The following is a 27,980-nucleotide window of genomic DNA, read 5'->3' on the forward strand; positions in this document are numbered from 1 at the left end:
TCAACTGGAGCATCGCCCAGACACCAATCAAACAAGTGTCTCTTATCTCGAAAGCAAGCTTTAAATAATTCGCATTCGTAATGTGACCAGTGCGCATATGTCTCGATGTCACACAGGATGCACATGGTGAGGGGTAGGCGCTGATCTATGCCTATTATGATCCGCTGTACAGACGCTGGCTCTGCCTGGGCGTATCACAACGAAGGACTCGATCACCTGGCTGGAGTCGCTGGACATTCAACGCGCCGTCGAGCGCAAAGAGGACTGAAGGATTGTATCAAGAATGTTTATTGCGTTTCGCCGAGTGGCTCCTAGCAATCCAATTGCCACTCATATCAAACTCGCAATTGCTGGGCTGGTCATACGTAGACCGTAGATAGCCGCTGGGGCCCGCCTTGAATCGAATCTTGCTTAGCATGGAGCGCAAGCGGCGCTATAGGTTTCAAGGCTACCAAGCGAGTTCGGCTCTTACCCTCGTCCGGAATCAGCGACGCCTAGCTTCTCAGCCTTTTCCGAGATTCCGGCTGCGCAGACGGTGAGAAAAATGCCGTTGGATTTTGTTGATTATTGGATTTTCGAACGCGCCGGCTTGGAGGCTCGGCCTCTCTTTTCTTTGGTGATGAAACGGTCATCCGCATAGTTGGGTTCTCTATTTTCCATCCCCGTCACATACAATCGACCGATCGATACCGTATTTCAAGTCCAAACACACAGCTCCCCACTGCGAAACCTAAGACTGCACAGCCTAGTTCCCAGTTAGTCAGTATCTCAGATACGGGTATACATTGCAAGCCATGGAACCGAACCTCCGAGTCGTCGTCTCCTCCATCCAAGAACTCGCCGACCCGTCCCGCTACGCCACCGAAAAGCTCTACCATATCTCAGGCAATCTAAGCAAGGAGATCGAAAACCGCAGAACAAACATCCACTATGTCGTCCGCAATGGTGTCTGCTTCCACGACCTCCGCGGCACAGAGTCCAGCCTTGATCTTGACAGGGACGGCTTCTGCTACAAGGTCGTCCCGCATTCTCTAGACGTTGATTCGGACGAAGACCTGAACGGAAATGAACTCCTTCAACAATATATCGTCGACTGTCTTGCCTTCCTCAAGGTGGAGCTCGGTGCCGAGCATATTGTTTGCTATGATTATTTCGTAGGTGAAATGTCCTTGTGCCGCTAGCTAGACTGGCTGGGTATCATCATATATAACGGGTAGTTTCAATAAATGCACCGTGAGGTTCAGGAGTAGAACATGGCCTACCAAGCTAACATATTCGTTGTCTATATGCTCTAGTTCCGTCGAACGAAAAATGCATTCATACAAGCGGGTAAGGTCCAGGGGTCAGGGACACTGCTTGATCCCGGCACGGGGGTGAACCAGCCGCATGTTGGTATGTATAGCACCGCAGCCTGTGTACTAATACTCCGGCCGCTTTTCTACACCTTGGGATTCCGTTGATTGTGCCCTACCACAACTAATGCTGTTTTCGCAGACCTAACGCCAACCAGCGGGCCCATCCGAGTCCAACGCCATCTAACCCCAGCAGAACTCACCCGATACCAAGATGGTAACTGGAGGATCCGCATCATAAAGTACGAACAATTATCAGAGACCAAAAGTGATAAATGCCGATGAGCTGACTGGCCCCGTTTCCACACCAGCGCCTGGATCCCCGTCCACCGCGCCGTCGAGACTTCGCCTCTGGCATTCTGCGACTTCCGCACCATCAAGCAAGAAGATCTCTTCCCGTGCGACAGAGTCACGGAGGACTTCGTGGGTGAAACGTACCACCTGCAGCATGACCCAGCGCAGAGGTGGTACTGGCTTAGCGAGCAGACGCCGCATGAGATGGCGCTGTTTGTGTGCTATGACTCCGAGCCGGGGGCGCCATGTGAGTTTCATGATCATGGGGCGCTTGAGAAGTGAAATGCCCCGAGATGCTAACGTGCGCTGTGCAGTTATCCCTCATGTGGCGTTTCCACTGGAATCGGCTGGTGCTAGGCCAAGAGAATCGATTGAGATGCGGCTGATAGTTGTTACTCCCAAGAATTGAGGGGGGATTTTGCTTGGATGGATGTGACTGGTGTGGGGCTACCTAGAGTCCTAGAATGTCCTCGGGTACCTTTTCTGAATTGGGTATGGAGGACACAATATATTTTTTAGTTGTTGTTCAGGTATATCAGTCTCCACATTATTCACATAGCATCTATAACCATCATCCGGTTTACCTGTCTTATTCGTGCTCCCTCTCAGGTCCAAATCATATGAGTGTCGAGGTTGTCTCCAACGCTGTAGAACCCGGCATTCGGTGATACTAGATGGACCTCCTAGCATACTCAGGTACCAGATTACAGCTCCGACCTGACGAAGAAGCCCTCCTTCCGAGCCATTACATCCTTAAGCTCCACCGTAGGCCGAACCACGGGTCGCAGTTTCTGTCGTATCTGAGTTTGCTGCTCGAACGCATAAGCGTACCCGATCAGGTTTTGCTCATCAAATGGTCGTCCGATGATTTGGAGGCCGATCCTGAACGTAAGAGCAATGTCAGCACCTTGAGGTTGTCGAAAAATGCCATGGCACACTGAACTTCTGAACTTACGGAAAATTAGGACCAGCAGTGACAAGGTCCCCACGTCGATTATAAGAGGTCTCTATATTGTCTGGCCAATAACCCATCGGGACCGAGATGATCGGGTAACCTAGTATGCCAGCCATGCTTGTAGCATGGATGGCTGACGCGGGCAGGACGACAGCGTCTAGCGAGAATCGGTCCAGTGAGCCCTTGGGGCCCTTCTCCGCGTAGTAAATTGACTTATGTAGCATGTCCTGGTATTCATCGCTTGCCCTGTGTGGGCTGGCGAGGGCCTGTTCGAATGTGGCAATGTCTCGGTCTGGAAAGGATTCAGCGGGTGCTGACTTTGTAAATGTAATTACGTCTTCCAACGATCGGATCCTGTGCGGGTTGGCTGGAAGGTCTTGTAGGAAAGAGTTGAGAGAGTGCTTGAAATCCCGCAAGAGGACCTTATCGGTGTCCAGATTCTTGAATGTATCAATGCCGTCAAAGTCGGTGTTATCAACTATAGTAGCCCCGGCGGCTTTCAGGGCAGCTATTGCGTTTTCAAAGGCCGTATCTACCGCCTGTGGTCCTTTCTTCAGTGCGTTCCGCGGGATTCCGATCCGGATGTTTCGCAAAGCGCCTCTTTTGCAATGGGCGCTGAAGTCGGGAACAGACTCATTTGGGAACTTATCCGTAGCATTGTCAAACGGACTTCTTCCTGCGATCACATTCAAGACTATCGCTGCATCCTTGACCGTCCTGGCTATGGGGCCGACGGAGTCTTGGCGTGGGGATCCGGGGATGACCATATCGCGAGACGTAAGACCCACTGTGGGTTTGATGCCGACCACCGCATTTTTGCCTGAAGGGCAGATGATACTGCCGTCTGTCTATCGTTGTAGACAGGATTAGTAAAACTCGCTACCGGGTGACATAGGGACCGACCTCTGTTCCGATTGCTGCTGCTGCGAGTCCAACTGCAGCCGCAGCGGCAGATCCACTGCTGCTCCCGCACGGATTCTGTCGTTCTAAGTAGGGGGCATAGGTCTGGCCGCCTCAGGCACTCCAACCGTCTGTCGCATTGGCACCGGCCGATCGGAAGTTTGCCCATTCGGAGAGATTTGTCTTTCCCAGTATCACTGCGCCAGCTCGACGTAGAGACTCGACAATGGTGGCGTCTCGCGCTGGTTTTGCACCGAGTAAACACAAACTCCCTGCGGTCGTGTGCATTTTGTCCGTCGTGCCGATGTTATCTTTCAAGGGAATGGGAACGCCATGAAGAGCACTTGGAGCTACTAGCTAATGTCTGGCCATTGAAGGGATTGCCATTTAGCCTGCTTGCCTTCTTCCTGAAATGGCGCGCTCATCGTCCAACGCTTTGGCGATAGTCAGGGCATCCGGGTTGATTTCAACCACTGCGTTGAGCTTCAAGTTCACCTCATCAATACGCCCTATGTAAGCATGGACTAAGTCCACCGACATGAATTGTTTACGGTCCAGCCCGATCGCTATTTCATCTAAGGTGATGTTGAGAAGCGAGGGCAGCGCGGCCAATTCCGCTCCGCGCACTGGCAAACGGTAAGCCCAGAAGCGGAAGCCCTTGACGGTCTGCCAGTGAGGTAGTGCAGGGAAGACTCACTAGCATATTCGCGGGAGAATGGATTAAAGATAAAAAATGATCTGAGAGCGTAGTAAAATGGTTGCGCTCCGAACGGATACCACATTTTGTCTCTGGTGAACTGGGGGTCGATGTTGACATTGACAGGTGGAGCGTTTGGAGTGCGGGGTCACGGGCACCAGGTACCTACCTATGGTACCGTACTTGTGGGGAGCTGCCTTTGCTAGTTACACTCCTGGTTCTATCAATGAAGCGACCGAGAGAACTTTCTTTTTTCTAAGTTGGGTCATGGAAGAGAAGGCCACAGGCTTCCAAACCCGATCATTCTTCTTATTCCTGCATTTCCACAGCGCCTTGAAACGAGTCGACTGGTAAGATCGCTAAGACTTAACATGGCCGAGCCTAGACAACACAGTAGTGCGGAATGTTTCGCCATACTGAGCGCCAAATCAGAAGCGCAGGACCTAGTTAGAGATTCTTGACTGCTCTGTGGACAAGTAAGAAGACCTTCTACTCTACGGAGTACCGTCCTGACATTTGGGCACACAACCGTTAACCCATGATCCTGGCGGCAACTGCAGGCAGTCCAACTAGAGTCACCGGTTGAGGGTCTCTAGTCCAACGCTATTGGTCACCGCAATATCCATCACCACCATACGAGAAAATATGCAAGGCTGGCGAAGGGTTCAGCATTATCCTGGCCAGGAGCGAATCAAAAAAGCATATCTGGGGGCGAGAGGTCCTAGTTCAGGATACGGCGGCACGGCCCCAAAATATATTTGGCAGCACGGAGCACGGTTGGGTGGGCAACATAATCAGCGCTTATTCTCCACGGGATTGTGCAAAGCAGGTGACAGGATTAGAGTACCTGCCTCTAAGCGCCTCACTTCTCACAGCCTCCCTTGGGACGTGCGCTAAGGGATTGGATATTTCTAGTTGCTTCGCGCCTCCAGCGCGTCGATTTTGCGTTCTCCCCGAACTAGGTCCTGCTGTTGCCGGCATCAGACGTCTTCTTTGCTTCCACCACTTTTTTATCCCTTCCACTCGACACTTGGTATAAGGAGTCTAGCATGCCAAAACGCCGGCGCCTGAGCCCAGGCGACTATACCGTCGGGTGGATATGCGCACTTCCTATAGAGCTTGCAGCGGCGCAGAAGATGATTGACGAGAAGCACGAGCCGCTACCACAGGCTGATATGAACCCTATCGCGGTGTACACCCTCGGCCGCATCAGGAACCACAATGTCGTCATAACATGTCTGCCAGCCGGTCGCATAGGGCCAAATACAATGGGTGCAATGGCGAAGGAGATGTCGTACGCTTTTCCCTCAATCCGCTTCAGTCTACTCGTGGGAATTGGAAGCGGCGTTCCGAGCAAGGTAGCCGATGTTCGGCTTGGCGATGTTGTCGTAAGTCAGCCGGCGGGACAGCATGGAGGAGTCGTTCAATATGATTCGGGAAAAGGCTACGACTACCGGGTTCGAGCTGTCCGGTGCTCTCAGCACGCCGCCAAACGTCTTGCTCAGTGCCGTGTCTAATATCAAAGCGCATCACGCCCATCAAAAGAACTCATTCAAGAAATATCTGGATTGGGTGGTGGATGGCTCAGAATTTGCTGTCAAAGGTCCCGAAACGGACGTCCTTTTCGAATCAACATATATTCATGTTACAGGTAACAGCACATGTGAATCTTGTGATCGAGATCGGCAAGTGTGCCGTGGTGCTCAAGGCAGGGTGAGCTGGTTGTGCACTATGGGACGATTACTTCTGGCAATCAAGTGATAAAGGACGGAACAACAAGAGATGCCCTTAGTGCCCAGTTTGGAGGCGTGCTTTGCTTCGAAATGGAGGCGGCAGGAGTCATGAACACATTTCCTTGTCTAGTGGTTAGAGGTATCTGCGATTATGCAGACTCGCACAAGAACAAAATTTGGCAGCCTCCTGCTGCTGCAGTCGCCGCAGCCTACGTCAAGGAGCTGCTTGGTTTTATTCCGGAATTGGACGCGTCAATAGGAGATTCGAGGAGGAGCGATCGAGGTCAGACACGCTAGTCCTGATCTCTCTATACTACCTAACACGATTTGGTCTAGATTCCTATAGTAGTTATAGTACGGTACTCGACGAGTCACACCCCATCAAGCGCCCTCGGTTGACGTCCAGCGCATTAACGGACTTCGAAATTACCCACCCCCAACCACAAAGTGTCCACGAGCAGTCAAACTAATGGCTATCTAATCAGGCCACTGCTCTCATTCACAGGATCAGCGAGTTTGATGATCCTGTAACAATCCAACGCAAAACATTGTCGGATGATCCTGCCAGCCTACCGTGCGATTACCTACCATTCCGAGCATTCCCCCATTTTTGGGGCCGACAAGAGGATTTGGCAAGAATTGGAGAATACTTGGATTATGATCCCACCGACGAACAGCTACGATCTCTGGCAATTTGGGGCGTTCCGGGCGTAGGAAAGTCTCAAACTGCGTTCGCCTACGCAAAACAGAAAAAAGAGGAGTTAGATGCCGTCTTTTGGGTGTGTGGAGAGACAGAACTCCAGCTGGACGAAGGATTCTCGGAAATTTCTATCAAACTTAAGCTCCCCAAAGCCCCGGTGGATAGCTCACATGCGCACAATAGGTACTTGCTTCGCAAATGGCTTTCGCAGACCAAAGCAAAGTGGCTATTGGTGTTCGACAATATCGACAATCCAGAAATCCTAGCTAACTATTGGCCTAAGAGTCTAAACGGCTCTATTTTGATAACATGCCGAAGCAGTACGAACGCCGCTGACCCGGCAGCCGAAATGATGCAGCTAGAACCCTTTGACGACGAGCACGGAGGTCGATTACTTCTCCACCTTGCAGGTCGAAAGACCTATTCAGATGCAGAAAAGGCAGCCAGTGAGGAATTATCAAACCAGGTTGGCGGTCTCGCTCTCGCGTTGGTCACTCTGGCGCATCAGATCAAAATCCAACGGACCAGGGTGCAGGATTTTCTCCCTTTTTACACAACAAATTACCGCGAAGTCCTAGAGGATTCAAAGCGCAGCGGTATCTACTATCAGAACAGTGTGCCAGTCGCCTTTCAGCTCACTTTCAGATTATTGAAACCAAACACCAAGGAGATTCTAGCACTATTTAGCCTTCTTGCACCAAACGATATCCCGGAGACGTTGTTCTCTGCTGAGTTCGCTCCAAGTAGCGTCAAAGACTCCTCGCGTTTCAGCTTTTTGAAGAAAGATAGCGTGACCAAAAAAGCTCTTCAGGAACTACTCGACAATGGACTTGTTTACAAGGATATTGAGACCGGGCTGTTTACCGTTCATCGTTTGATCCAAATTGAGTTTCGGGATCGAATGGACAGCGCTGCGCTTCTCGATGCATTCAAGGTTACGATAGGCCTTCTGTACGAGGTTTTCCCAAAAGCAGAATCTGGCAACCCCCTCCGGTCGTACTGGAACACTTGCAAGAGCTTTATTCACCATGTGTAGAGACTAGCTGGGCGGTACGAGCAGATGTTTCTTGTCAAACACCTAGAGGGAGAGGACACCCCTGAGGCACATATCGAGACATTGCCCAAGCTTCTTGCATCGGCGGCATGGTAAGTACACCAATCATGTCTTAGCTTACCCTATTGATTTGTCTAGTTAACACCGCCAACCTGCTCAATCAACCAGGTATTTGCATGAAGGCAATTCTTACCACACGGCCCTTCAATTGATTGGTGTCGCATTCCGCAGCTGCAAGCACGAGGACTCCCTAACCTACGCCAGACTAAGTAACGTAGCCGGTTGCATCACCTCAGAGCAAGGCAAATTTGATCTCGCCTTGACGCATTATCAGAGAGCACTGGATATTCGAAAACGCCTTCTGCCTAAGGATTATGGCGAGCTAGCCGATACATACAACAACATCGCACTCTGCTACCAGGCCATGGATCGCATGCCCGAAGCCTTCTCTCACTTGAGGATCGCCATCGAGATAGACGAGATGAAGACCGAGGAAGACCCCGAGCAGGTCGGACATCTCCGCCACCTGAACCTCGCCGATATGTACATGCAGCAAGGTGATATGCAGCTGGGGGCGCCAGAACCGGGGAATCTACGAATTGACCTGGATCTTGTGCGAGCAGAAATCGACCTGGGGATGAAATTCGCCGTGCAGTATTTCGGTCTCGATTCGCACTTTGTGGCAAGGTAGGGTCCCCCTGCCGACATATGTGCTCTCATCTATATTTAAATTTCCTCTACGTCTCTTATCTCAACCCATGCTAACCACGACAACTTGCTCAACAACAGCGCCGACGCATCGTATGGACACCTTGCCGAGCTTGAGGGCAGTCTCAAACTAGCCCTCGAGTACTACGAGGCCGCATACCAAGTCTACCAAAACGAGTCGGCCGTCTCGCCGGCCGTGAGCAAGATGCTCTACCGCATCGGACGCCTCCACGTTAAGCAGCAGAGCTTTGCCCTTGCAGCGTAAGTCCTCCATGATGTCTCAGAACAAATAGTGCAATGTGCTGGTCAAGTAGCTGACGTCACACGCCTTGCTCACGCTGTAGTAAAAAGCTGCAACAGGCCCTCCTTGTATCCGAGTACAATGAGCCAAACAGAGGGGATAAGGGCGATAGCGCCAGAATCATGCGTAAGCTCGCCGATGCGCTGAAGGAGAAGGTGAGGAGGCAGCTTCAAGGAACACAGTACGAGGCATTTCCGGATGACGATCTGGCGTGGGATGCGTTGGTGGATGTTATTTTTCGTTGATTTGCATCGTTCAGCGCTGTCTCGCTAGCTTTGGATGGATGAGGTTTGTTTTTGGCTTAAATATGGCTTTTTCGGGGTAGGTAACCAGGTTATGTCGTATCATGGGTGGCTTTTCTGAATTTAGTGATACCACTTGTTGTTTTAGGCTTTATTAAACTAGATATTTACATCCTTTAGATGAAGAGTCTTGCCCATACTGGTAGATGATACCTCGCTTCTCTCCAGACAGCAGTCGCAATATCTATCAGACAGCCAAGCTAATCTGGCCAGTGCCTCTACACCGAAGCACAACGGATCAATTACTCCAAGCTTAGTTCACGAGACATTGCGCTGTACATTGGGTGTGCAGTTGCCTGGGGCCGTAATCCAGTATATACGAACGGCGCCTTTTCTAACGTAAACCTTGCGCCAGATGCGCCAGGCAGAGACTAATCCACGAGGCAGTGGATTGCACCCGTATTCTTAAAGTGCACCCGCCTAATTTCGCTGAACAGTCGCCAGATCTCGGGGGAACACGAACCGACCAACCGTCGGCGGATCTCCTCGATCAGCTGCGGCAGTCGCTGGCCGAGGAGCCATTTGTCCTGGAAAGGGCAGAGAGGTACCGCAAAGTATGCCAAGAGCAGCAGGGCGCCCGGGCGGCTCTCCCTCAGCAGGGCGAGATACGGGCTCTCGACATGCATTGGCCATGCGTTGAGCGCGTCCCAGATGCTGACCGCGGGGCCGCGCGTCATCATAAACGTAAATGCGACTGTTAGTTTGGCAGCTGCGTCACGGTAGGCTTGGTATTTGTCGTGACTAAGCTTTCCGATCGCCACTGCCGCGAGGATGGTCGCCAGTAGCGGGTCATTGGGATCGGCGGCGAGTACGATTCCTGGGTCGTCTTCCCACAGCGCAACCAAGGGCGCCAAGGGCCCGTTGCTCAGGTCGTCCCAGGCGAAGCAGAGCGTAGAGCAGCCGTTGCGCAGGAGATGGAACCAGTGTGCTGGGTCGTCGTGTTCGTCGACGAGGAATAACTTCGAACATTGCGTTGAGGAATTTTGGGCGCAAACGACGAAGAAGAAAGCGAAGGCTAAAATCGCCTGAGAATTGTCACGGTCGACGTGCAGAATGGCCAGCCGAAGATCGGGGATAGCCTGATCCTGGTGGCGGAGTGATTGTGAGGTATAGTACGAGCTGTTGGCGGGTTCAGTCGAGGCGAGATGTAGGGCTGAGCAGGCCAGCACACTGTGCATCAGGAAAGGGAATCGGGAACCCAGATCTAGAGTTATGGTGAGAAATGCATCGTCGGTTTCGGGGCCGCTGGAGAGCGTCTTGTAGGTCGAAGATGCGTATTGGTTTAAAAGTTTCTGATCAGTGATGCCCGACGAGAGTAGGCCTGAAGATGATAGTGTGGATGCTAGGCATGCTGGGCTTGTGGCTGCAGTGGTGGCAGTCTGGTAGCATGAGATATAGAGTATCAGCTTGACGTCTTTCCTGATATGAATATCATAGTCTGGCCAAGGTTACTCACAGTGGTGGACAGCCCATTGGCAGTCAAATCATCAGCGGAACTGTGAGACGGGGGCGCAGAGGTTGAAGCCAGCAGCGCAGGGTTTGTGAAATAGCGAAAGGCGTTTCCCCGGAAGAAGGACTGTAAGGGCACTGGTCGCCAGAAAGTGCCATCATCTGAAGCAGAAACACGGTGTGTTGAGCACCAGTGCTGCTTCATGCGCTTGGTGGTAGCGCAGAGATGAGCACAGCCGTTGAAGCAGCATGCTAGTCCCTCTTGAATCAGCAATAGCGGCAAGGGGAACTCGATTTCATCAGGAAAGACCACATCTTCAGGCCGAGCCAGCTTAAATTCCGAGGCAAAGTCGACAAGGCGTTGACGGTCTGATCGAGAGATAGAATGGATTTCCTTGAGGTGGCGCGTGAGGGCGCCGGGCTGGATGGCGTATCGGCAACGTAAACAGATAAGAACCTTGTAAGTAGGCAAGTACTTGACAGTTGAGAAGGTGTGACAGGCTCTACGGAGTCTGATGACAGGGCATGGTGACTGTCGACCCACAAGAGGGGCCGCTTCATATCCATTGTGCCTTAAGGAGTAAGGAGTACAAGGGGTTGGAGGGGAGTTTAGTGGCACAGCCGCACAGGGGAGGGAAGAGAAGGAATGAAAGGCAGGAGCATTTGATTGATCAGCGGTGCATCAGCCATACGTATGACTAAGCCAGGTACCAGGATGAAGCCCCTCCTCTAAAACAACTTGAACTCAACAACACGCAAGGTTTAATCAACATTGTCATCTAAGACCTCAAATCAAAGCTGCGAGACCAGCTCTTCTACATTCATCACCTGCTTCAGCTCCAAAAGAGTCTCCTCCCACACTTGATCTTGAACTTTCCTGCCGGCCTCACTATCACCGTACCCCGCAAAAGACGCCTTCTTGTTATCACACAAATAACAACCTTTGGAGGCCTCCCCAGCCAGCACGACCGCATGGACCAGCGTTCTCGCCCCCATAGATACCGACCTCCCAACAACCCTCTTCATACCACTCAGCACCTTGCCAAAAGCACCCTCAGCCGTCCGGTGGAGCTCGGAGCCATAGCAGAAGCCGGGTTTGACCATGTTCAGAATAGCGCCACCGGCGCGCTTACCACTAGATCGGTGCTCGAACAGCTCAAAGAAAAAGAGCTGCTGGATCAGCTTTGAGGTGTAATAACGGTCGCCCATGTTGAAGTGCTTCGGGTCGTCTAGCGCCTGGGTCAACGAGATGCGCTCCCTCTGCGCGACCTGCGCTCCCTTGAATTTCGCCCATGCGGCGGTCTCGCTGCCGACGATGGAGAGGACCGGTCGGGCGCGGTCGGGGTCCTGCGCGGCTTGAGTGTCGAGGATCGGAAGCAGGAGCAGCGTCAGCAATGCGGTGCTGAGCCAGTTGATCTGGATGCTTGTCTCATGGGAGGTCGACACGTTCACGGTGTAGTTGAAGTTCGCGACACCGGCGTTGAGGAGAGCGAAGTCTAGGCGGAGGCCGGACTGCTTGAGACGCTCTGCGAAGGCGATGATACTGGTGTAGCTGGCTAGGTCCAGCTCCCAGACTTCGACTACTGGGTCTTTGGCGGAAGCAGGGAGCGAGGCGAGGAGGGAACTCCTGGCAGCTTCGCCCTTGGTGTTGTTGCGGACGGCTAGAATTAGGTGGAATAGGCCGATGCCCAGCAACTGAGAGGAGGCCTGATAACCTAGTCAAGAATTTGCGCCGGTGACTAGCCCAACTGTCCCTTGTAAAGAGGTAGAAGACGGCGCCTTGGACGGGCGGACCAGGAACTGGCGGTAGAGGAAGGCAGGATAGGTATTGTAAAGAACCATTGTGGTCGGTGATGAGAACTGAGTGATGAAAGAGTGAAGTTCAAGAGCAGAAGACGCGTGCTTCGTTTATATAATGATTGTAAGGAGCACTTAGCTCCAGACTGCCCTGTCCATGTCCTGATGCCCATACTCCATGGCGGGTCAACAACCGACGGTGCCGTTCCATGCTCTGATTGGCCAGCCCGGCCTTAAGCTGTGCAGTACATGATCTCCGATGGTTCCCTAAAGCCGTCCCTCCCTTTTGTCTGATGGCTGACCATCTAACAGCGGAGTTAAGACCAGACTGACTGTCTTCATATGGCGTTACTCGAGGGATTCCGCACGGAGCTCTCAGCCAAGGCCTTGGTCACTAGTGTCCATGTCCACTAACCAACGATCCTAAACGCGGGTTGGATTGGGCGGACTCTTGGTATCCTACATTATGCAGAGATGAGGTTAGGAACGGTGGTCATGGAGCCCTACAGCGAGGTGACAAGCAAGTGGTCTCTACCAAGACGAGGGGATTGAAGACCCAGCACATTCCCGAGTCGCCCTTGTCGCATAGGACTACACAGACTTGAGATAAGTTTACTCGCTACCCCCTGTTTCCGTACACTAAGCAGCACCTCTAAGATATATGAAGGTCTACCTAGCACTCAGGGTACAACTTGGTTTACAAACCTACTCTTCCAAATGCCTACGGTGGTATATACTGAGAACCCCAATTCATACTCGAATTACAGAAGGGGGAAAACACAGCTTAGGCATGGAGTCGTGAACACATAAGAAATAAAGAAAAAAGCAGAACATCACAGACCTCGTCACTTCCCAACACCCTTCTGCAAAAACGTCAACGCCCCAACCGCCATTGCATCGATCGCCGTAACTATCGTCGGTTCGACAACCGGCGCAAAGAACGGCGAATGATTCCCAGGCAACTCATCAACCTTCCCCTTCTGCACAGCCTCATCCCAAATGCTCTCATCGACACCCCCAAAATTCCACATTACGTACGGCGCCCCGACGGCCGTAGCCAGAATCGAGAAGTCCTCGCTCGCAGCGGCAGGCTCAGTTTCCACAAGGCTATCTCCGAAATAGGACCCGAATGTCTTGAGTAGTGTTCGCACGGTAGCTTCGTCGTTGATTGTGGCTGGGGCCGTGAAGGTATGTTTGATAGTCGGTTTCTGAGGCGTCTCCGATGCGTCGCATTCTGCTTCGATGATGCGTTTGATTGCCGTATTTAGGCGTTCGCGGACTTTGGGGTCGTAAGAGCGGACGCTGAGTTGGAGATCGCATTCGTCGGGTATGATATTTGGCGCGTGGCCTGCGTTGATACTTCCGCAGGTAACGATGGCAAGTTCGCCGGGTGTAATCTCCCGGCTAACGATTGTCTGAAGGCGAGTAATTATTGCTGCGCCGATGACAATTGGATCGACACACGTCTGCGGCGATGAGCCGTGTCCTCCGCGCCCGTAGATCTTCACATCGAATGCATCCGACGCTGTAAGTAGGCGGCCAGCCCGGATCCCGACGGTACCGGCCTTCATGCGCATAACGTGCTGTGCGAGGACGACGTCCGGCTTGGGGACTTTGTCGTAGAGTCCGTCGTCGATCATCGCCTGCGCACCGGACAATTCTTCCTCTGCTGGCTGGAAGATCAGAACCAGAGTTCCAAACCATTGTTTTCGTGCGGCTATTAGGAGCTCCGCGCTGCCCATTAGCCCGGTAACATGGGTATCGTGGCCGCAAGCATGCATAACGGGGACTTTGGCGCCAGCTTTGTTCTTGACCGTTCGATTGCTAGCATAGGGAAGTCCAGTCTTCTCTTCTAGCGGGAGGGCGTCCATGTCTGCGCGGAGAAGGACTGTAGGACCGTCTCCATTTCGGAGGACGCCTGCGACGCCGTATCCGCCGATCTCGGTATGGACTTCATAACCTAGATGGTGGAGGTGATTTGCGACGAGTGTGGAGGTCTGTCTTTCTTGGCCGGAGAGCTCCGGAGAACTGTGTATTTTGCGATAGATGGATTCGTATGGCTCCAAGTCGGGCCGGTACTTGTTGACTATGTCGTGGAGGGTATTGTTTTGGCCTGTTCAGCTTAGTGATTGATTCCCTTTCTAGCGGCGGGGCTTACCTAGGAGCTGCATGGTAGACAGTGAGGTGAATAGAACGATTGAATCTCGAACCCTGAAATAATGGGGAATTTGTTCTCTTAAATGTCTCCAACTCCAAGATAAGGATGACTGGTTGATTGGGCGACATCTCGGCAAACCCCTCGAGCTCGGCAATCCCTCCACTCGGAAGTTCGCGCCCTCGGACTAATAGATCTGTATGACGAAGTTATCCGGGATCTTATGCGATTTTCCGATCACAGCTATGATCCTGGAGACTTCATTGATTTCAGAACCCGTCGCCTGCTTATACCGTCTGCGCCGTCTCTTCGGCATAGTCTGGTTTTCGGTGCGAGAACCACATCAAACTAATATTCGTAGTGCTGTTCCACCACTGCCCTATTTTGAAAGTCGGACAGCCTATCAATCGACGTAGGGACTGCATGTTCGCTGGCTGATTGAGTTCTATCAACTGCAATATGTCCATGTATCTTATGCCCTCCTCGTCGTCGAGTCCCGAGTACACGAGGGAAACAAGGAATACAATATCCGGATCTGCTCCGCACTCTAGAAGGGTTTCGATCATTTGCCAGTAATGTATACCCCACAGACCCGAATCCGCGCGGAGGTTGGCAATTGTGCTCATAGTAGTTGATGCCAAGATCGCCAACCAAACGGGTACAGTCAATGATTCCACTGTTTGGTGTTCCCTCTCCAACCAGAAAGCCAACGAGGAGGCTGGCGTCACGCCCTTCTCGATGTAATAGGGCAGGGTTCCCCGGTAGGATTTGCACATAGTGAGTTAAACAAGACTTGGATCAAGTGATCATGCAGCCGATGAGTATTCGGGAACTCGATGATACGTTGTATAAAATATGAAGATGTAGGCGCAACCCATGCCAGATAAATAAGAAACGAAAATGGCCGACATATTCGAGCTTTCGCTTCTTCAGGCAAAAATAGAACTGCATTAATTTGTTTCTACCACACAGCATCAACGGCTCAACAACTGTAGTTATTGAGCTAGTATTCTGTTGATCCTGCGACGATAAACTCAGGAGTTTCTCATAGCCGTCAAAGACTATATTCATCTCCTTGTAGTAGTGGTCTGGCAAAGGTGCCTTTTCCTGTCCTACCCAGATGAATGTACCCTCGATAATTACCAGATTCAAGAACCTGGGCCATGGTCGGCCAGCTTTTCCGTAGAAGTCCATCGAGCAAGAAAACTTGACTCCTGCCAAAGCTATTCGCACGTAGATCTCGACGGTTAGAAGCACCTTATCGTGCCATTGATCCAGTAGGTAATCACGAAAAGTACGATGAAAAAAGCCCATCCGGTTGGCAAAGAAAGGATGGCGGGACAAATTATCGTGCCTATAGCTAATGGATTCCCATGGTTGAACCTCTAACATTCCCTTAGTCAGGTCTCTGAGTTGCTTCTGCACTAAGCTCAACCTCTGCTCAATCTCGGCATTTGAATATGAGCACATGAGATTTTCGAAGGGAAATTTTAGGTTGTCTAAATCATCCATCCAGAAAAAGGAAAGAGCATTGAGCCCATAGTAGGTTGGATTGTGTGCAGCAAGGATGAGAAACTTCTCAGTTCGCGCGCAAGTCAAGGGATCGACTCTGTCTAGCATCTGATCAAAGAAGTTTGTCCAAGCTCCGGGGTGTGGCCCTCAACATCTCCTGCAACCTCTCCATGGTGTAAATATGCATCTTCTGGCTAAATGATCTGGCAGTCAAGTAGGCCCAAAGGAAAACCCCATCTGCAATTGTCACTATCTCCTTAGCCAACGCAAACAGGCTAGAGACTTCATGAAAATGAGATGATGCGGGGGAGTCTCGGAAATTTGTGATTGCATATTCCAGTATATCCCCCTTGGTGTAGTCGTGGAGCGGTATGCTTCTTTGCTGATTGGTGAAGTGTTGCATATATTCCTCATGCGGACGAGCACTGCAGACAATTTTGACGTTTTCGGGACGTCCTCAATCCTGAATGTTTTTGACGAGCTCGGCCTGATCAACGCTGTCGCCCTCATACTCATCAAGGCCATCAATAAACAGACAGAGTGTATACCTCTCTGTATCCAAGGATTCTATTGGTCTGACCATACTCTTTTTCAGCAGAGACAATCTGACCTCCTGCCATTCGGAGAAGACTGGTGCGTGCTCGAACAGATTGGTAGCCAATTCCGGGCATTGAGTAAGTGCTTGGAACAGGATTGACCGGTAGAGGCCTTCAAGTGATCTCTGCAACTTATCACCAGCACTTCAGAAAAAGGCCGAAATTATTACCAAGCGACGCCCTTTAGCCCATTCGCCTAAGATTTGCCTCACGGCGACATTGTCGGAATCCGCAAGATACTTGATAAGCGTAGATTTTCCGGACTCTGCCTTCCCATATATGAAGAAGACAGAGTAATCGTGAAGTAAAAAATGCAAAAATCTGCTCGCAGCTTCTTTTCGTGATGACCTTCCCGTTTCCAAGGCCCACTAGAGATCGCTCCAGGAGATATCACTATCAAAGCTCCGAGCTTCACCATCTTTCCTTTCCCTATGTTCTCCACCCATAATGAAAGGACTGGCTTGCAGTTCCTGGTAGTCAACATCATGTTCTTTCAAGTCTGTAATTTGCTGCGAAACAACTTCCGCAGTGTTTTCGGCATGACTGCGAGTGGAGGCTGCGTTATTACTGCCATCATCGCTCTCCTCGTCCGTGTTTTCCTCGTCTGTGCTCTTATCTGACCGATCGTCCGCTCCGACAAGCCAGCGGTATGTATCCCCTACAACTGGACCGATCGTGTCGTCTCGGCGGAACATGCTTGGGAAATACAATGCACGAAGAATCTCATTTTCCCGCGGGATGTCCCTGGCGCTCGAAACTAGCACTGATAGCGATGTCCGTATGTCTTGCATGGAATTGAGGTATGTAGCCGAGCTCGGTTGTTGAAGATTGTTAATGTGCATGCTTTCCAGTCGTTGAATGATCTCCTTCAGCTGATCATGCTGTGTTTTTAACTCCGTACCATGATGATTGTCCAAGTCGATAGCTTGCTGTTCAATCCGCTTCAGGTGCTCGCTGATCGGCGACTGTTCATCGCTGGCCAATACTTAGAGATGGTCATCACAGAGGCAGGGCAAGGGCAAACTTACTATAGCATGACGTTGAGACGCAGAATAATCTGCGCTCGATACTCGGTGAGTCTTTTCTCAATTTGGGAAACCTTCCTCTCCTTCATGGTACTTTTTCATGCCGCGCGAACACTAGACCATAACCGATCCCCCTTCTTAATTCTGAGCTTCGAGATAATCCCCATCAACTCTGCCGACAAGTCCCTACACTCCGCGGCATGTTTGGCCAGCTTGACCTCATGCTTGTTGTTTCCTTTGAGGCTGGTGGAGAGGCCGTCTGTTACTCTTTTCAGATCCTCGACTATCTCACTCAGGTGCGCGTTTTCTTCCGTTAGGCCCGTTGTAGATCCTGCGACTTCGTAGATTTTTCCGCATAAGTCCGTACCGAATTCAATAAACTGGAGGATATTCGAAGCCAGTCCTATTGCTGATAGAGGATCCATCGTGTGCGGCACAAGCTTTCAGTTGTCGTTATGACCGGACGGCTATGTAGTTCGATAGTTATTGTCCTTCGCTTCTGCAGTCATTCGCAATGAATACTGGGTCGATGCTCGGCAGCACAGAGAAGCTCGGGTTAAGAAAGATGACATCTTCGGGGCGCTGAAGGGAAGTTATAAGAGCGACCTAGACAAGGCTGTGCGCCCAGGCCTGCAGGTGCACCTGGCGGTCGGCGATTGGTAGGTCTGGCAAGTCTGCAGCCTCATTGCAGCTGTTCCTTCCCGCATTATGGCCCATGGTCACGCCTTAGTGCCAAATAAGTATAGAAAGCGGAAGGCAATGATTGATCTCAGTGGGTTCTTGAACTTCAAATACGGATCATGGCGATAAATTGGAAGGTATGGAAGCCGGAAGAGGCTGTTGGACGAACGGGGAAAGTGCTTGACTATCCCGGGCCCGCGGGCAAGACATCAATCCAATGGCCTGAGGCAAACGAAACACTTGCAAGTGAAATAGTGAATGAGACTAACCACACAAACATCACACTTTATACCCAAGTAGCCATATCTCTCGTTTTATAATATCATGGATGCAAAGGCAATCTCAGGCCCCCCTTTTCCTTCTTAACCTCCTCCTCTCTCTCCTCTCCGCAACCATTCCTACTGTATCACTACACGACTGTCTCCACCTTCGACGGTGTCCAACCGAGGATCAATAACACAACACTCGAATCATCACAAAGCAAGCCTATTCTCACCATCGAAATGGCCGCGCCACTCTACGAGCGCTTCGCGATATACATCCTAGTGAGTTCATTCCCCGGAAATCTATCACTACACAACTAACACAACTACCCAACTTATCTTAGAATCAAAAGCCCGTCTCCCAGGTACTGATCCTATTCTACGTAACAATGGATATGGCCTGGCCCGGATGGGACGATCGCATCTACGACTTCTTTGATGTCCCAGGATGGGGGTGGGATGAGGACTCGGATGATGACTGGGACGACGAGGAGCTGCTCGAAGACGGGGACGAGGACGAGCAGGCATTGGAGCCCGAGGCGGAAGTGGAACATGACCTCTACGACTTTGTTGATGATTTTCTCGCCTTGGATCCCTGGTGATGGTTACGGCTACGTAGACGTCCGTCGAATTTACTGGAGGGGTGAGAGGGGACATGGTCTGCTGGTTTATTGTTGGGCTCGGCATTCGTTTGAACTACAGTTGATCCGAATTGTCTCTCACTGTCGTGGAGGATATTGGTACATGGTCTGTCAGTTTATCGTTGAATCACCATTCGCTTTAAATTACAGTTAGTTGGAACTGTCTCCCATCATCATTACGGAGATTGGACAGAGTCTGTCAGTTTATTGTTGGGGCAATATTCGGTTGGGTCTAGAGCTAGTTGGAATTACATCGCATCATCATCTTCATCAGCAGAATCTCTTTACAGGACAAAATAACAGGACAAACCAAGCATCCATTAGCTTCCCTATCCACCCAAAAGTAACCCATTAGCCTTCAAAGCCGGTATAACCCGCTGCATCGTCCACTCAGTACACTTAACTAACGGCCTCCTCTCCTCACCCGGCTGATAGAACGTCAGTGGGTCCTTGCTCTTAAAAGGCTCCGTCCTCATCGTTTGCACATTGAATGCCTTCTGCTGCGGCGGTGGCGGTACAGCACGGATGACTCTCTCCCACTGCTCTGGGTACGTCTCTACGGGCGTGACACCCAGCTTTTCCAGGGACTGAGGGAGTTGGATCTCGTCTTGCGGTTTCTTGTCTTGGACGAGATATGTCATTCCGCCTGGGTTTGTTATGTCGCCCGTGACTTGGTGCAGGAAGCCGTTGCCGTCAGGACTGGTTTGGACGAAGATTGTGTGGTGGAGGCGTGGGCCTGGGATGTCGGGGTCGTGTATTGCGAGGGTGTACCGGGCGATGTAGACTTCATAGTATGAGGCCATTGTATTCGGGTCCCGAGACTGGCTCGGGAATACCCGCGTATTCTGAGAGTAGTTGAAGGCTAGACAGTATAGAGCGTCCAGTGAACAAACCTCGAAAGCTTCTTACCGAGTAGACGGATCCTGCTGATGTACTGAAGCGGATATGCCGAACTGTCCTTGGGAGTTATTTATATAAATACAGGTCGCCTGTATCACCGACCAATCATCATCACGGCCAAAAGAGCTTGCGCTGGGAACATTGTTTCAAAGTCTCTTCGGCGTTTAAAATTGATTGGACCTTGCCCTCATCTCTAGACGCCAAAACCTATCATCGAATAAGTAGATAGAATGAAGCGGCAAGCAGAAAAAGAATGTAACATCTATAGAGTTCCATATTAGCTCGGATGCCCCTGGCCCCGATGCGTGGCTACGATATCTAAATCCTTGGTTCGAAAACCGAAGATAAAACCAACAACCTTAATCCAAGGCCATTATTATTTACTCGCATGCATGCACAGCCAAGCCCTACTCACCAACAATCCATTGTCCTGCACGATTCCTTGATCGTTATCAGCACCGCCCCGTGGCTTTGCTCCGTTCATTGCAAGGTTAGGGCTGCAGGTGGATCCAATCCGTCACCCAGAGTCCACTACGCACCCGGCCGCTCACGGAAACTGGGCCTGGATACCCACCGAGCCGCAGAAAAAAAATTCTTCGCAACCAGACAGAGCCAGCGGTTGCAACAGGAGCAAAAAGAGAAGCCGAACGGGGGGGTCGAACCCCCAACCTTGAGATTAAGAGTCTCACGCTCTGCCGATTGAGCTAGCCCGGCTACTTGTTGAAGATTGCTTTGCGGACAACATCCACAAGCGGCATCGCATTTTGCGACCGTCCTGGTCCTGACCTGTCAGGACTGGACCCTGGCGGCGGCGGTGCCGATTCTAGCAAGGCAGGGGGGAGGTTCGACCGCTAGTGTTGGGGTCGAGAGGATCAGACGGCGAGTGAGAGCGAGAGTAAAATCTTGGAGCCTGTGTTGACGGCTTGAAGGGTCCTGGGAGACGGCGAGAGGTGTCTGTAATCGGCGCTCAGCCGACAACATATATTTTTAGTAGGCAAATTGCGCGGACGACTGCCATGACCTCGGACTCAGGGAGCGAGCGATCGAACACGAGGCTGCAAACACTGCTAAGAATAACTCGCCATGATTTGTAATGCGGCAAGCGTAACGCCCAGGGGAGCGACAGTGTCAGCGGTAGACTCTGATTTCGTAGAGTTTCGTCTCAAGTTCTTGAAGCTGGAAGTATTGGATGTCAGGGCCAAACGACGAAGCGTGAAACAACCCGGCGCTAGAATCTGGGGGACTGAGATAAGGGAGAGGCTCTGTGGTCCGTCCGTCTTCGCGCGCGTCAAGCGTCATCTAGCTCAGGGGGCAGTGCCTGTCACAGAGCTCTTGGTGATGACGTGCAGACGGAGATGGTGTGCATGCATTAAGTCCCGTCGTAAGAGGCTTGCTCGCTCTTCACGGCACAATGCCTAATCTCACTGTGGCTGGAGGTGTTTGACAAGAGGGAGACTCGACAATCACAAGAGAGGTTTGACGTGATACGGGGCGCAGTCGTTGCGACTAACCGGGGTCAGTCTAGGCTGAGGCTGGAGAGTTGAGGCTGAAGGGCTGAAGGAGGGGTAAGCGGCCAGACTTCCAAGGTCAACACTCTCCAACTTCATCATCGATTTCCAACATTACCAAGCGCTCGGCGAAACTGTTATCAATCATCAAGTTATTCTTGGAGAACCAAAATAGATGGCTTGGTACCGGCAGACCGGTTCAGACAGTCGACGTCTCAGGGTGATGGTCGCGCCTACCAAGGCGGTTGCGGAGCGAATGGCGTTGAAAGTCCATCGAGCCTCAACAGCCAACGATTGTCAACACTGCATCATCGATACATTGTTCGACAATGGATACCCTCAAGATCACACAGAATGTACCCTCGGACTCTGGACCCCCCCTGGAGGTGGAAATGAGAATCGTGGCACAGCGGTGATTACTGAGGCGCAGATACGAGGTGTCAAGCCACAGACGACGGTGAGAGAGTGAGTCCGCGACGCCGACACCTAAGAAGGGAATAGGCTGCGAGAGGGACAGACCGACTGAAAGCACTGCTTCAGCCAATCAGGACAGTGGCGCACCCTCCAAAGAGCGAATCTCAGCAACACAGCCTGCAGCTAGCGATTAGCGTTCTCGAGTCAGCCGGTCCAGGCAACCATGCGCTACTGTAAGGGAACTCTTCGTGACCAATGCCGTCACTTGTTGGTTGCTAACCTCTATATAGACCCTCTGCTCCCCTCACGATGGAAAACCTCTTTTTCATACACACTCGTCTCCCAGATAGTTCAGTACATTCAGACACTCACACTTGACCTGACCTGCCTTGAGCCTTCTTGAGCACCACCACCGCCAAACTGTCACCAAACATTTCCTCGCGTCTTTCCTGGCCCCCAATCGCCATCCGCGAGACCTACCGTCGCAAACCCTCTCCCAGACCTAAGAGCCCTCGTCTTCGACGAGTCACCAGCATGCCTTCCATTACCATTGTTGAGCCACCCGTGCTCCCAGTCCGCGAGCTGGCCGACGACGAGCACTTCGTCATGATGGCCTTTGAGCGTCACGCCGACCACTGCCACACCTGCAGCGACCCCCGACATGTTCTTGCAAAGGGCGACTCCCTCTGCCGCCGCGGCACTGAGTACGCCCTCGACGTGGCCTCCTACCTGTACTCCAAGAACCGCAAGTCCTACTCCGTCGTCGACCGCGACACCCTCAAGCAGCCGACCCTCGTCAACATCCCCCGCCGCTGTATTGCAACCCGCGACCTCCTCCTTGCCCTCGAAGACGGCCTGAAGCTGCACAAGAAGGAGGAGAAGGACAAGGCCCCTGCGGTTCAGAAGCCAATCATCAGCTACGATAGCACTTACGTCGTCCCACCCCGCCGCTCCAACTCGCAGAAGGTCACCGCCACCGAGATCATTGAGCGTGAGCCTCGCACTACCACCGTCAAGACCCGCCGGATCATCATCTACAACTCCCCTCGCCGGTCCTCTTCCAGTCGCGGCTCCCCCAGCAGGGGCTCGCTCTACGACTCTGACGCTGCAGACCGCGTTGAGCGCGTCAAGGAGTCCTCGCGTATCTACCTCCGCCCGACCGAGTACCATCGGTGAATGAAGCTGCCTTTGTTAGGTAGTACTGTCTTCGCTTCCGTCTCACGTCAACTCGATTACGTCCCTGTCTCTGTTCATGCCACACTGCAGCCAGGTGCTACAACAATCCACCCACACTTACCCGGGTCGGGACATTGCCCCGTCCCATGCCCCAACCCCATAGAGTGAACCGGATTCACTCCGCATTCTATTCTGGGTTGATATCCTTGAGCTGGGTTTCGGCCGCTCATGAGATAGCCCATCCGAAGGAGGGATACCCTCCTTCACGGTTCTGAGCTTTACGCTCTGCGTCCCCTTTTCTCATCATGTCTACTATTCTACCCACGACACTGAGAAAATGCCGACCAACATCCGGAAAAAACGTCAAAACTGAAAGACAAAAACAGTCCACATCGTTTAGCTTAGCTTTCTTGTTACTGGATAATCTCTCTCGTGACTCACCTATCTCTGCATGAGTTGCCAATGCCCCGCATTGAAGGATCGAAGGATTGGAATTCGCTTGTCATTATTGGTCCGATGAACCGGTACTCTACTGTCTTTACACTACTTTTCTTTTGTCTAGTTCGAGCTCAAATCTATATTCAGCTTATCGCTATCTACATACGAGAATAAATTTATTCTGATCTATCCAAGATTTTCCCTCCATTGAAAATATACTAGCTTTCTACTTCACTCGAGTACCTGGATCGAGTACCTAGGTAAATAGCAACCTAGCTGCCAGAACCCTTGACCCAGGGTGAATAAGGCCCCCCGCGCAGTGGAGCAAGTCTACCTAGACCCGATCATCGACCCCACCCCCCTCCTCAAGAACAAGAACGAAAATCTTCTTCCGAAACAGTCCCCCGAATGGCTACTCCATACTGTAGGCGAAAACGTCAAGTTCACCAGGCAGTGACTCACAAGCATCTATTGGCACTTGGCACACCAGCTTAGCTATCTAGCTACAATGTACGCAGTAGGGAGCGGCACGCCCTGCATTGACAAGCTGCATTGACAAGCTGCATGCATGATGTACGTACTGATTCACCTCAAGGTTTGAATGCGGAACATTTCGCCAAATCGTCCAATAAGTGACGAGAGGATACGAGCAGGCGTCGGTGCGGCTCAATACCATAGGCACCGATTCGAGTCCCTTTCATCTAGGCAATCTATTTTCGATTTTCGTATGCGGAGAAAAGAGGCGATGGAAGACTTGAGATCGTTTTCCCTCTAGGGGGTGGCCTGGATTACGGAATATTGCAGGGTAAGCTGTTAAGCTAGCAAGCTACCCCGTAACCAGACCCTGCAACATTGTAAGATTGTGGCAAGTGCAAGGGCAGGTACACTACGGAGTATAGTGGCCGACATTAAGGATGGGAGCGCGGCGGGGGCCGTGCCCATGCACCTAGACTAGCACAAGGCAGTTTTGCGGGAGGCAGGGAGGTTCAGCTGGTATCTCTGCTAGGCTGACTTGCTAAAACCCTTGGTGTCTTATTCTTGCTATGATCTGATCATTGACAAGGGTGGTGATGTATACTTTGTGCTCCAATCAGCGACTTTGTTTGTGGAAAGTGTTGGATTGCAAATCATTTCGGCCTTCGGTCTTCAGGTCTGTTCGCCGTTCCGTTATGCAGATACCTGCTTAGGCAGAAAGGTCTCTGCCAGGGTCTCACCATGGACCAGAGTATATCGCAGCCTCCGCCACAAGCGACGCACTGGGACGCAGCCCCGTCCCGATCTGAATGTTTGCTTCTGCGATTTCAGCTCTCCCGTCGCGATCGAGGCCGGACCACATTGAAATCTCACTGCCCTGTCAGACCGGCGAGCGAACTTGCTTCTGCATTAGCCTCAACTGTAAGAGAGCCTCCCATTGCTTTGTGATATTTCCTGTTGTCGTACTGACTCACTAGAAGAGAATTGAAACCGTAAGATTTATCGTTATCCCCGTTGACGTTAGCTGACCAGCTGCGATGTACCCTAGGTATAGAGATGCAGCGACCGACCCATTCAATACTCAATCTCTTCAGATTTCGCTGAGACGGAGAATTGCGCTGCACCCAGGACGCCGCCGTCGAATAACTTGGCACATTTCACAAATCTAGCAAACAGCACACCTCAAAAGGTCCGACCTGACGAGACACGTAAGGATGTTGCGTACGATAATCAGCGCGAGAACGATGGGTTGGCGGACGCGCAACCTACGCGCAAGCTCCAATTTGAGACCATAATTTCAGTCGCGCTTTGATTGATGCCTGGGAAACCTGAACGCTTGAACCTGTAGGTATCCATTGCGGAGAGTCAAAGTCCACCATAGGTATAGGTATGGGAATTGTTCTCGAGCAGGAACACCCTCCAGGTGATATCAAGTTGGCTATTTAAAAGGAGCACCGAGTTCTTTATGCTTCAGTCTCAGCCCTACCGGAGTTATGTCGATGATAAATCTGAAGACGAGGACGAAGATGAGGACCCAACGAACTTGTACAATTAGCAGTGTCTTCGCGCAGAGACTACCAAAGTGTACCTCTAGCAGGTATACCTAGATACCCAAAAGGGGGTAAAGAGACGACGAACGCCCAAAATTCCAAGTCTCAACCATCCAAACAAAAAATCCTCTCCAACTGATTCCTCGCAGGTCGCAACTGTGGCTGGTGAGGCCAAAAGGTGTGACGGCTAAGGTTGGTCGCCTGATGCCTATTGCAGGATCCCACCCAACCCAGGAGCATGGACGCACCGCACCGTCTGATCGACGAAACCAAGGCAGCGATCTATACCCCCGCACTCGTAGTGGATGGGTGTCTCAGAGCGGGCTGAGATAAGAGTTTGCGGACAAGGACAGGGACAGGGGGTTTCGAGGGAGGACGGCTCCCCCTCTTCTCTTGGTCTCTATCTTAAAGGGCGCATGTGACTCAACTAGAGGATCGCCTACCATAGGTAAAGGTGCAATTCTGGATAACTAAGATGACTTTACCAACCTCTAGCTAAAAGGTAATTAGTGCCAGGTTTTAAGCTTACTCGATTTATTCTTATATACCCCTAATCAACTACATAAGTTGAGCTAGGCTTGTTCGTATAGAGGTTGTGAATAGTCGCAAGCACTGAGAAGCTGCCGCCTCATGTGAATGGGAATCCTATATGTTCTGACCTAGGGACTTATGAAATCAAGCTGGTATATTGCTTTCTATTCTTCATGGCGAGCAGTTGATTCTCGCTTGCTATACACCGTTGTGTTACTTGTTAGGTACCCTTTGGAAAGGAACAACCGTCTTTAAATCCCGGCAAGGGCGATTGTTCTAGAAACTCCAACTTCAGCAAGCAGCAATCAAGTAGTATTCGAGCAGCAGCTGTGGCCGTGGTTGACCCAAGTAGCTTGAACGTCTGGGAGTACCTGTTATTATGGAATGCGAGTAGAAACCATGCCCAGTACCCGACTTCCGCTCTGAGCTCCTGATACTCTCTTTAGTATGCGGGGATATGGTAGGCTATGGTAGGCTATGGTAGGTAGGTAACAGAAAGTGCAGGTGTCAGTACGGAGTAGATCCAGGGTTTTTCCTATGCTTTGAAGCAACTACGACATCTCATGGATTACTTGCATATAGCAGTAAGAAGCCTTGAGACACCGGCATTGGGAGTCAGGACCAGGAACGAGCAAGCTTCTTCTTTACTGTACATCTCGAAGAGTGGAAGCTATCAGGATGCTCCATGACCAGAAGAACAACTGTCAGAGGGCATTCGCATCAGTGTATTATTTCCATACATTATATCATGCACTGTAGATTATCCTTGGTATGCACTCTTGCCATTCCTTGCCTTGCCATTCAGAGTGCTAGCAGCATCTTCTAGTCAAAAGGGATGTATGCAGGATTCCTAACATCAGAGGCCATTCACCGGGACTTCCTTTGGCTGTAAATTTGGAGCTCACCATGGAACCTTCAAGGCCCGCAAAATTCACGTCCACGTCTGTGCCTGCAGTGCAGGACATCTTGCTTCGTGAACGCCCATTGGCTACTCAAGGTACCCTCTTTTCAGGGTCAGTGAATGGAAATCCCCTCTGGTCACCATTCTAGGCGATTCTCTTAATGTCCAGAGCTCTTCATATTCCGTATAGATAACCTCGTCTGCCCCCGCCAAACTCTTCCTCACCATCCTCACCACTCTCAATCCTCTTCCACCTCAGATCTTCAGCCTTCAGCTTCTTCGAACAATCAATTCGTCCAAACCAACATCTCTTCGTCTTCAGCAATCTTGCAAAATCCCCTCGTGTTACCTTCATCTTCCCAGCCAATCGCCAAGATGCGTATCACCAACGCCTCCGTCATCAACTTCCTGATGCTCGTCCCCTTCGCCGCCATGGGCTCCGCTATATGTCTTCCATTCGTCCTTTCCTTTGCGCTCCCCATTAAACGACATTGAGCTAACACATCCCAGCACCACGTGCAGTGCGCCGGCAAAGCCCTCGCCGCCCCCGTCGGAGACGTCAAGGCCGCCGCCAAAAATATCAAGGACATGGGCTCCATGGCCTGGTATCTCGATCCCAACAAGTGCGAAGTCATCTCCTGCAAGGGCCACGCTCAGGTTCGCTGGTGCAATGAGGTATGTGCTACTATACCCCTCTCTTTACCCTGGTCTTGGTGATAGGATAATACCAAATGGTAGTTAACTAACGTGGATGCGTCGCTAGGATACCAAGGCCGGCAAGAATATTCTCTCTGAGCACATTGCCGAGGGAGCTTATGTTCTTGTCAAAGACTGCGAGACTAAATACAAGGGCAAGAAGGTTGCTGGTGGTCATCTTACCCATGACGACAACTGGTCTGTTATTGTGCAGGAGGCGAAGTGCTTGATGGATTTAATCTGATCTGTCTTGCGGTTGTTGATCGACTCTTCTCTT

The 27,980-nt window shown here is 51.4% G+C and overlaps 10 protein-coding genes and 1 non-coding gene across 11 annotated transcripts; 4 read left to right on the plus strand and 7 right to left on the minus strand.

Moving 5' to 3' along the window:
* The first annotated feature begins 355 nt into the window (after positions 1–355).
* On the plus strand, positions 356–2,231 carry BDW74DRAFT_161297 (uncharacterized protein). Its single transcript, XM_073725761.1, has 5 exons — positions 356–1,154; positions 1,296–1,392; positions 1,495–1,594; positions 1,664–1,893; positions 1,961–2,231. The coding sequence occupies exons 1-5, from the start codon at positions 795–797 to the stop codon at positions 2,053–2,055; spliced, it is 882 nt and encodes a 293-aa protein (XP_073579383.1). The 5' UTR covers positions 356–794; the 3' UTR covers positions 2,056–2,231.
* Positions 2,008–4,990, minus strand: BDW74DRAFT_188091 (uncharacterized protein; the record flags this gene model as incomplete). Its single annotated transcript, XM_073731644.1, has 6 exons — positions 2,008–2,528; positions 2,602–3,449; positions 3,505–3,614; positions 3,648–3,844; positions 3,935–4,127; positions 4,942–4,990. The coding sequence occupies 6 exons, from the start codon at positions 4,988–4,990 to the stop codon at positions 2,351–2,353; spliced, it is 1,575 nt and encodes a 524-aa protein (XP_073579384.1). The 3' UTR covers positions 2,008–2,350.
* Positions 4,991–5,247: 257 nt separating this feature from the next.
* BDW74DRAFT_182494 (uncharacterized protein) lies at positions 5,248–8,939 on the plus strand (the record flags this gene model as incomplete). Its single annotated transcript, XM_073730280.1, has 7 exons — positions 5,248–5,586; positions 5,642–5,911; positions 6,417–7,589; positions 7,668–7,777; positions 7,854–8,372; positions 8,475–8,654; positions 8,738–8,939. 7 exons carry the CDS (start codon positions 5,248–5,250, stop codon positions 8,937–8,939), a joined length of 2,793 nt encoding a protein of 930 aa, XP_073579385.1.
* Positions 8,940–9,104: 165 nt separating this feature from the next.
* Positions 9,105–11,012, minus strand: BDW74DRAFT_188093 (uncharacterized protein; the record flags this gene model as incomplete). Its single annotated transcript, XM_073731645.1, has 3 exons — positions 9,105–10,375; positions 10,453–10,920; positions 10,953–11,012. 3 exons carry the CDS (start codon positions 11,010–11,012, stop codon positions 9,368–9,370), a joined length of 1,536 nt encoding a protein of 511 aa, XP_073579386.1. The 3' UTR covers positions 9,105–9,367.
* A 225-nt stretch (positions 11,013–11,237) lies between these two features.
* BDW74DRAFT_170640 (uncharacterized protein) lies at positions 11,238–12,287 on the minus strand (the record flags this gene model as incomplete). The annotated part of the gene is made up of 2 exons (XM_073727195.1): positions 11,238–12,152; positions 12,186–12,287. 2 exons carry the CDS (start codon positions 12,285–12,287, stop codon positions 11,238–11,240), a joined length of 1,017 nt encoding a protein of 338 aa, XP_073579387.1.
* Positions 12,288–13,069: 782 nt separating this feature from the next.
* Positions 13,070–14,505, minus strand: BDW74DRAFT_91689 (putative zinc metallopeptidase). Its single transcript, XM_073734071.1, has 2 exons — positions 14,401–14,505; positions 13,070–14,355 (listed from the first exon to the last, which is right to left on the minus strand). The coding sequence occupies exons 1-2, from the start codon at positions 14,411–14,413 to the stop codon at positions 13,088–13,090; spliced, it is 1,281 nt and encodes a 426-aa protein (XP_073579388.1). The 5' UTR covers positions 14,414–14,505; the 3' UTR covers positions 13,070–13,087.
* Positions 14,506–18,077, minus strand: BDW74DRAFT_188097 (uncharacterized protein). Its single transcript, XM_073731646.1, has 9 exons — positions 17,644–18,077; positions 17,534–17,613; positions 16,900–17,480; positions 16,676–16,839; positions 16,388–16,630; positions 16,062–16,318; positions 15,363–16,006; positions 15,191–15,324; positions 14,506–15,128 (listed from the first exon to the last, which is right to left on the minus strand). The coding sequence occupies exons 1-9, from the start codon at positions 17,953–17,955 to the stop codon at positions 14,685–14,687; spliced, it is 2,859 nt and encodes a 952-aa protein (XP_073579389.1). The 5' UTR covers positions 17,956–18,077; the 3' UTR covers positions 14,506–14,684.
* Positions 18,078–19,444: 1,367 nt separating this feature from the next.
* BDW74DRAFT_182500 (uncharacterized protein) lies at positions 19,445–19,918 on the minus strand (the record flags this gene model as incomplete). The annotated part of the gene is made up of 1 exon (XM_073730281.1): positions 19,445–19,918. The coding sequence occupies one exon, from the start codon at positions 19,916–19,918 to the stop codon at positions 19,445–19,447; it is 474 nt and encodes a 157-aa protein (XP_073579390.1).
* Positions 19,919–20,656: 738 nt separating this feature from the next.
* BDW74DRAFT_t193 lies at positions 20,657–20,729 on the minus strand. Its single transcript has one exon. It is a non-coding gene; the product is annotated as a tRNA-Lys (tRNA).
* Positions 20,730–22,471: 1,742 nt separating this feature from the next.
* Positions 22,472–23,113, plus strand: BDW74DRAFT_182501 (uncharacterized protein; the record flags this gene model as incomplete). The annotated part of the gene is made up of 1 exon (XM_073730282.1): positions 22,472–23,113. One exon carries the CDS (start codon positions 22,472–22,474, stop codon positions 23,111–23,113), a length of 642 nt encoding a protein of 213 aa, XP_073579391.1.
* Positions 23,114–27,382: 4,269 nt separating this feature from the next.
* On the plus strand, positions 27,383–27,947 carry BDW74DRAFT_182502 (uncharacterized protein; the record flags this gene model as incomplete). Its single annotated transcript, XM_073730283.1, has 3 exons — positions 27,383–27,466; positions 27,518–27,682; positions 27,771–27,947. The coding sequence occupies 3 exons, from the start codon at positions 27,383–27,385 to the stop codon at positions 27,945–27,947; spliced, it is 426 nt and encodes a 141-aa protein (XP_073579392.1).
* Positions 27,948–27,980: the final 33 nt, after the last annotated feature.

This window comes from Aspergillus multicolor, assembly GCF_047715735.1.
Source record: "Aspergillus multicolor strain CBS 133.54 unplaced genomic scaffold BDW74scaffold_36, whole genome shotgun sequence".
NCBI classification, from domain to species: Eukaryota; Fungi; Ascomycota; class Eurotiomycetes; order Eurotiales; family Aspergillaceae; genus Aspergillus; species Aspergillus multicolor.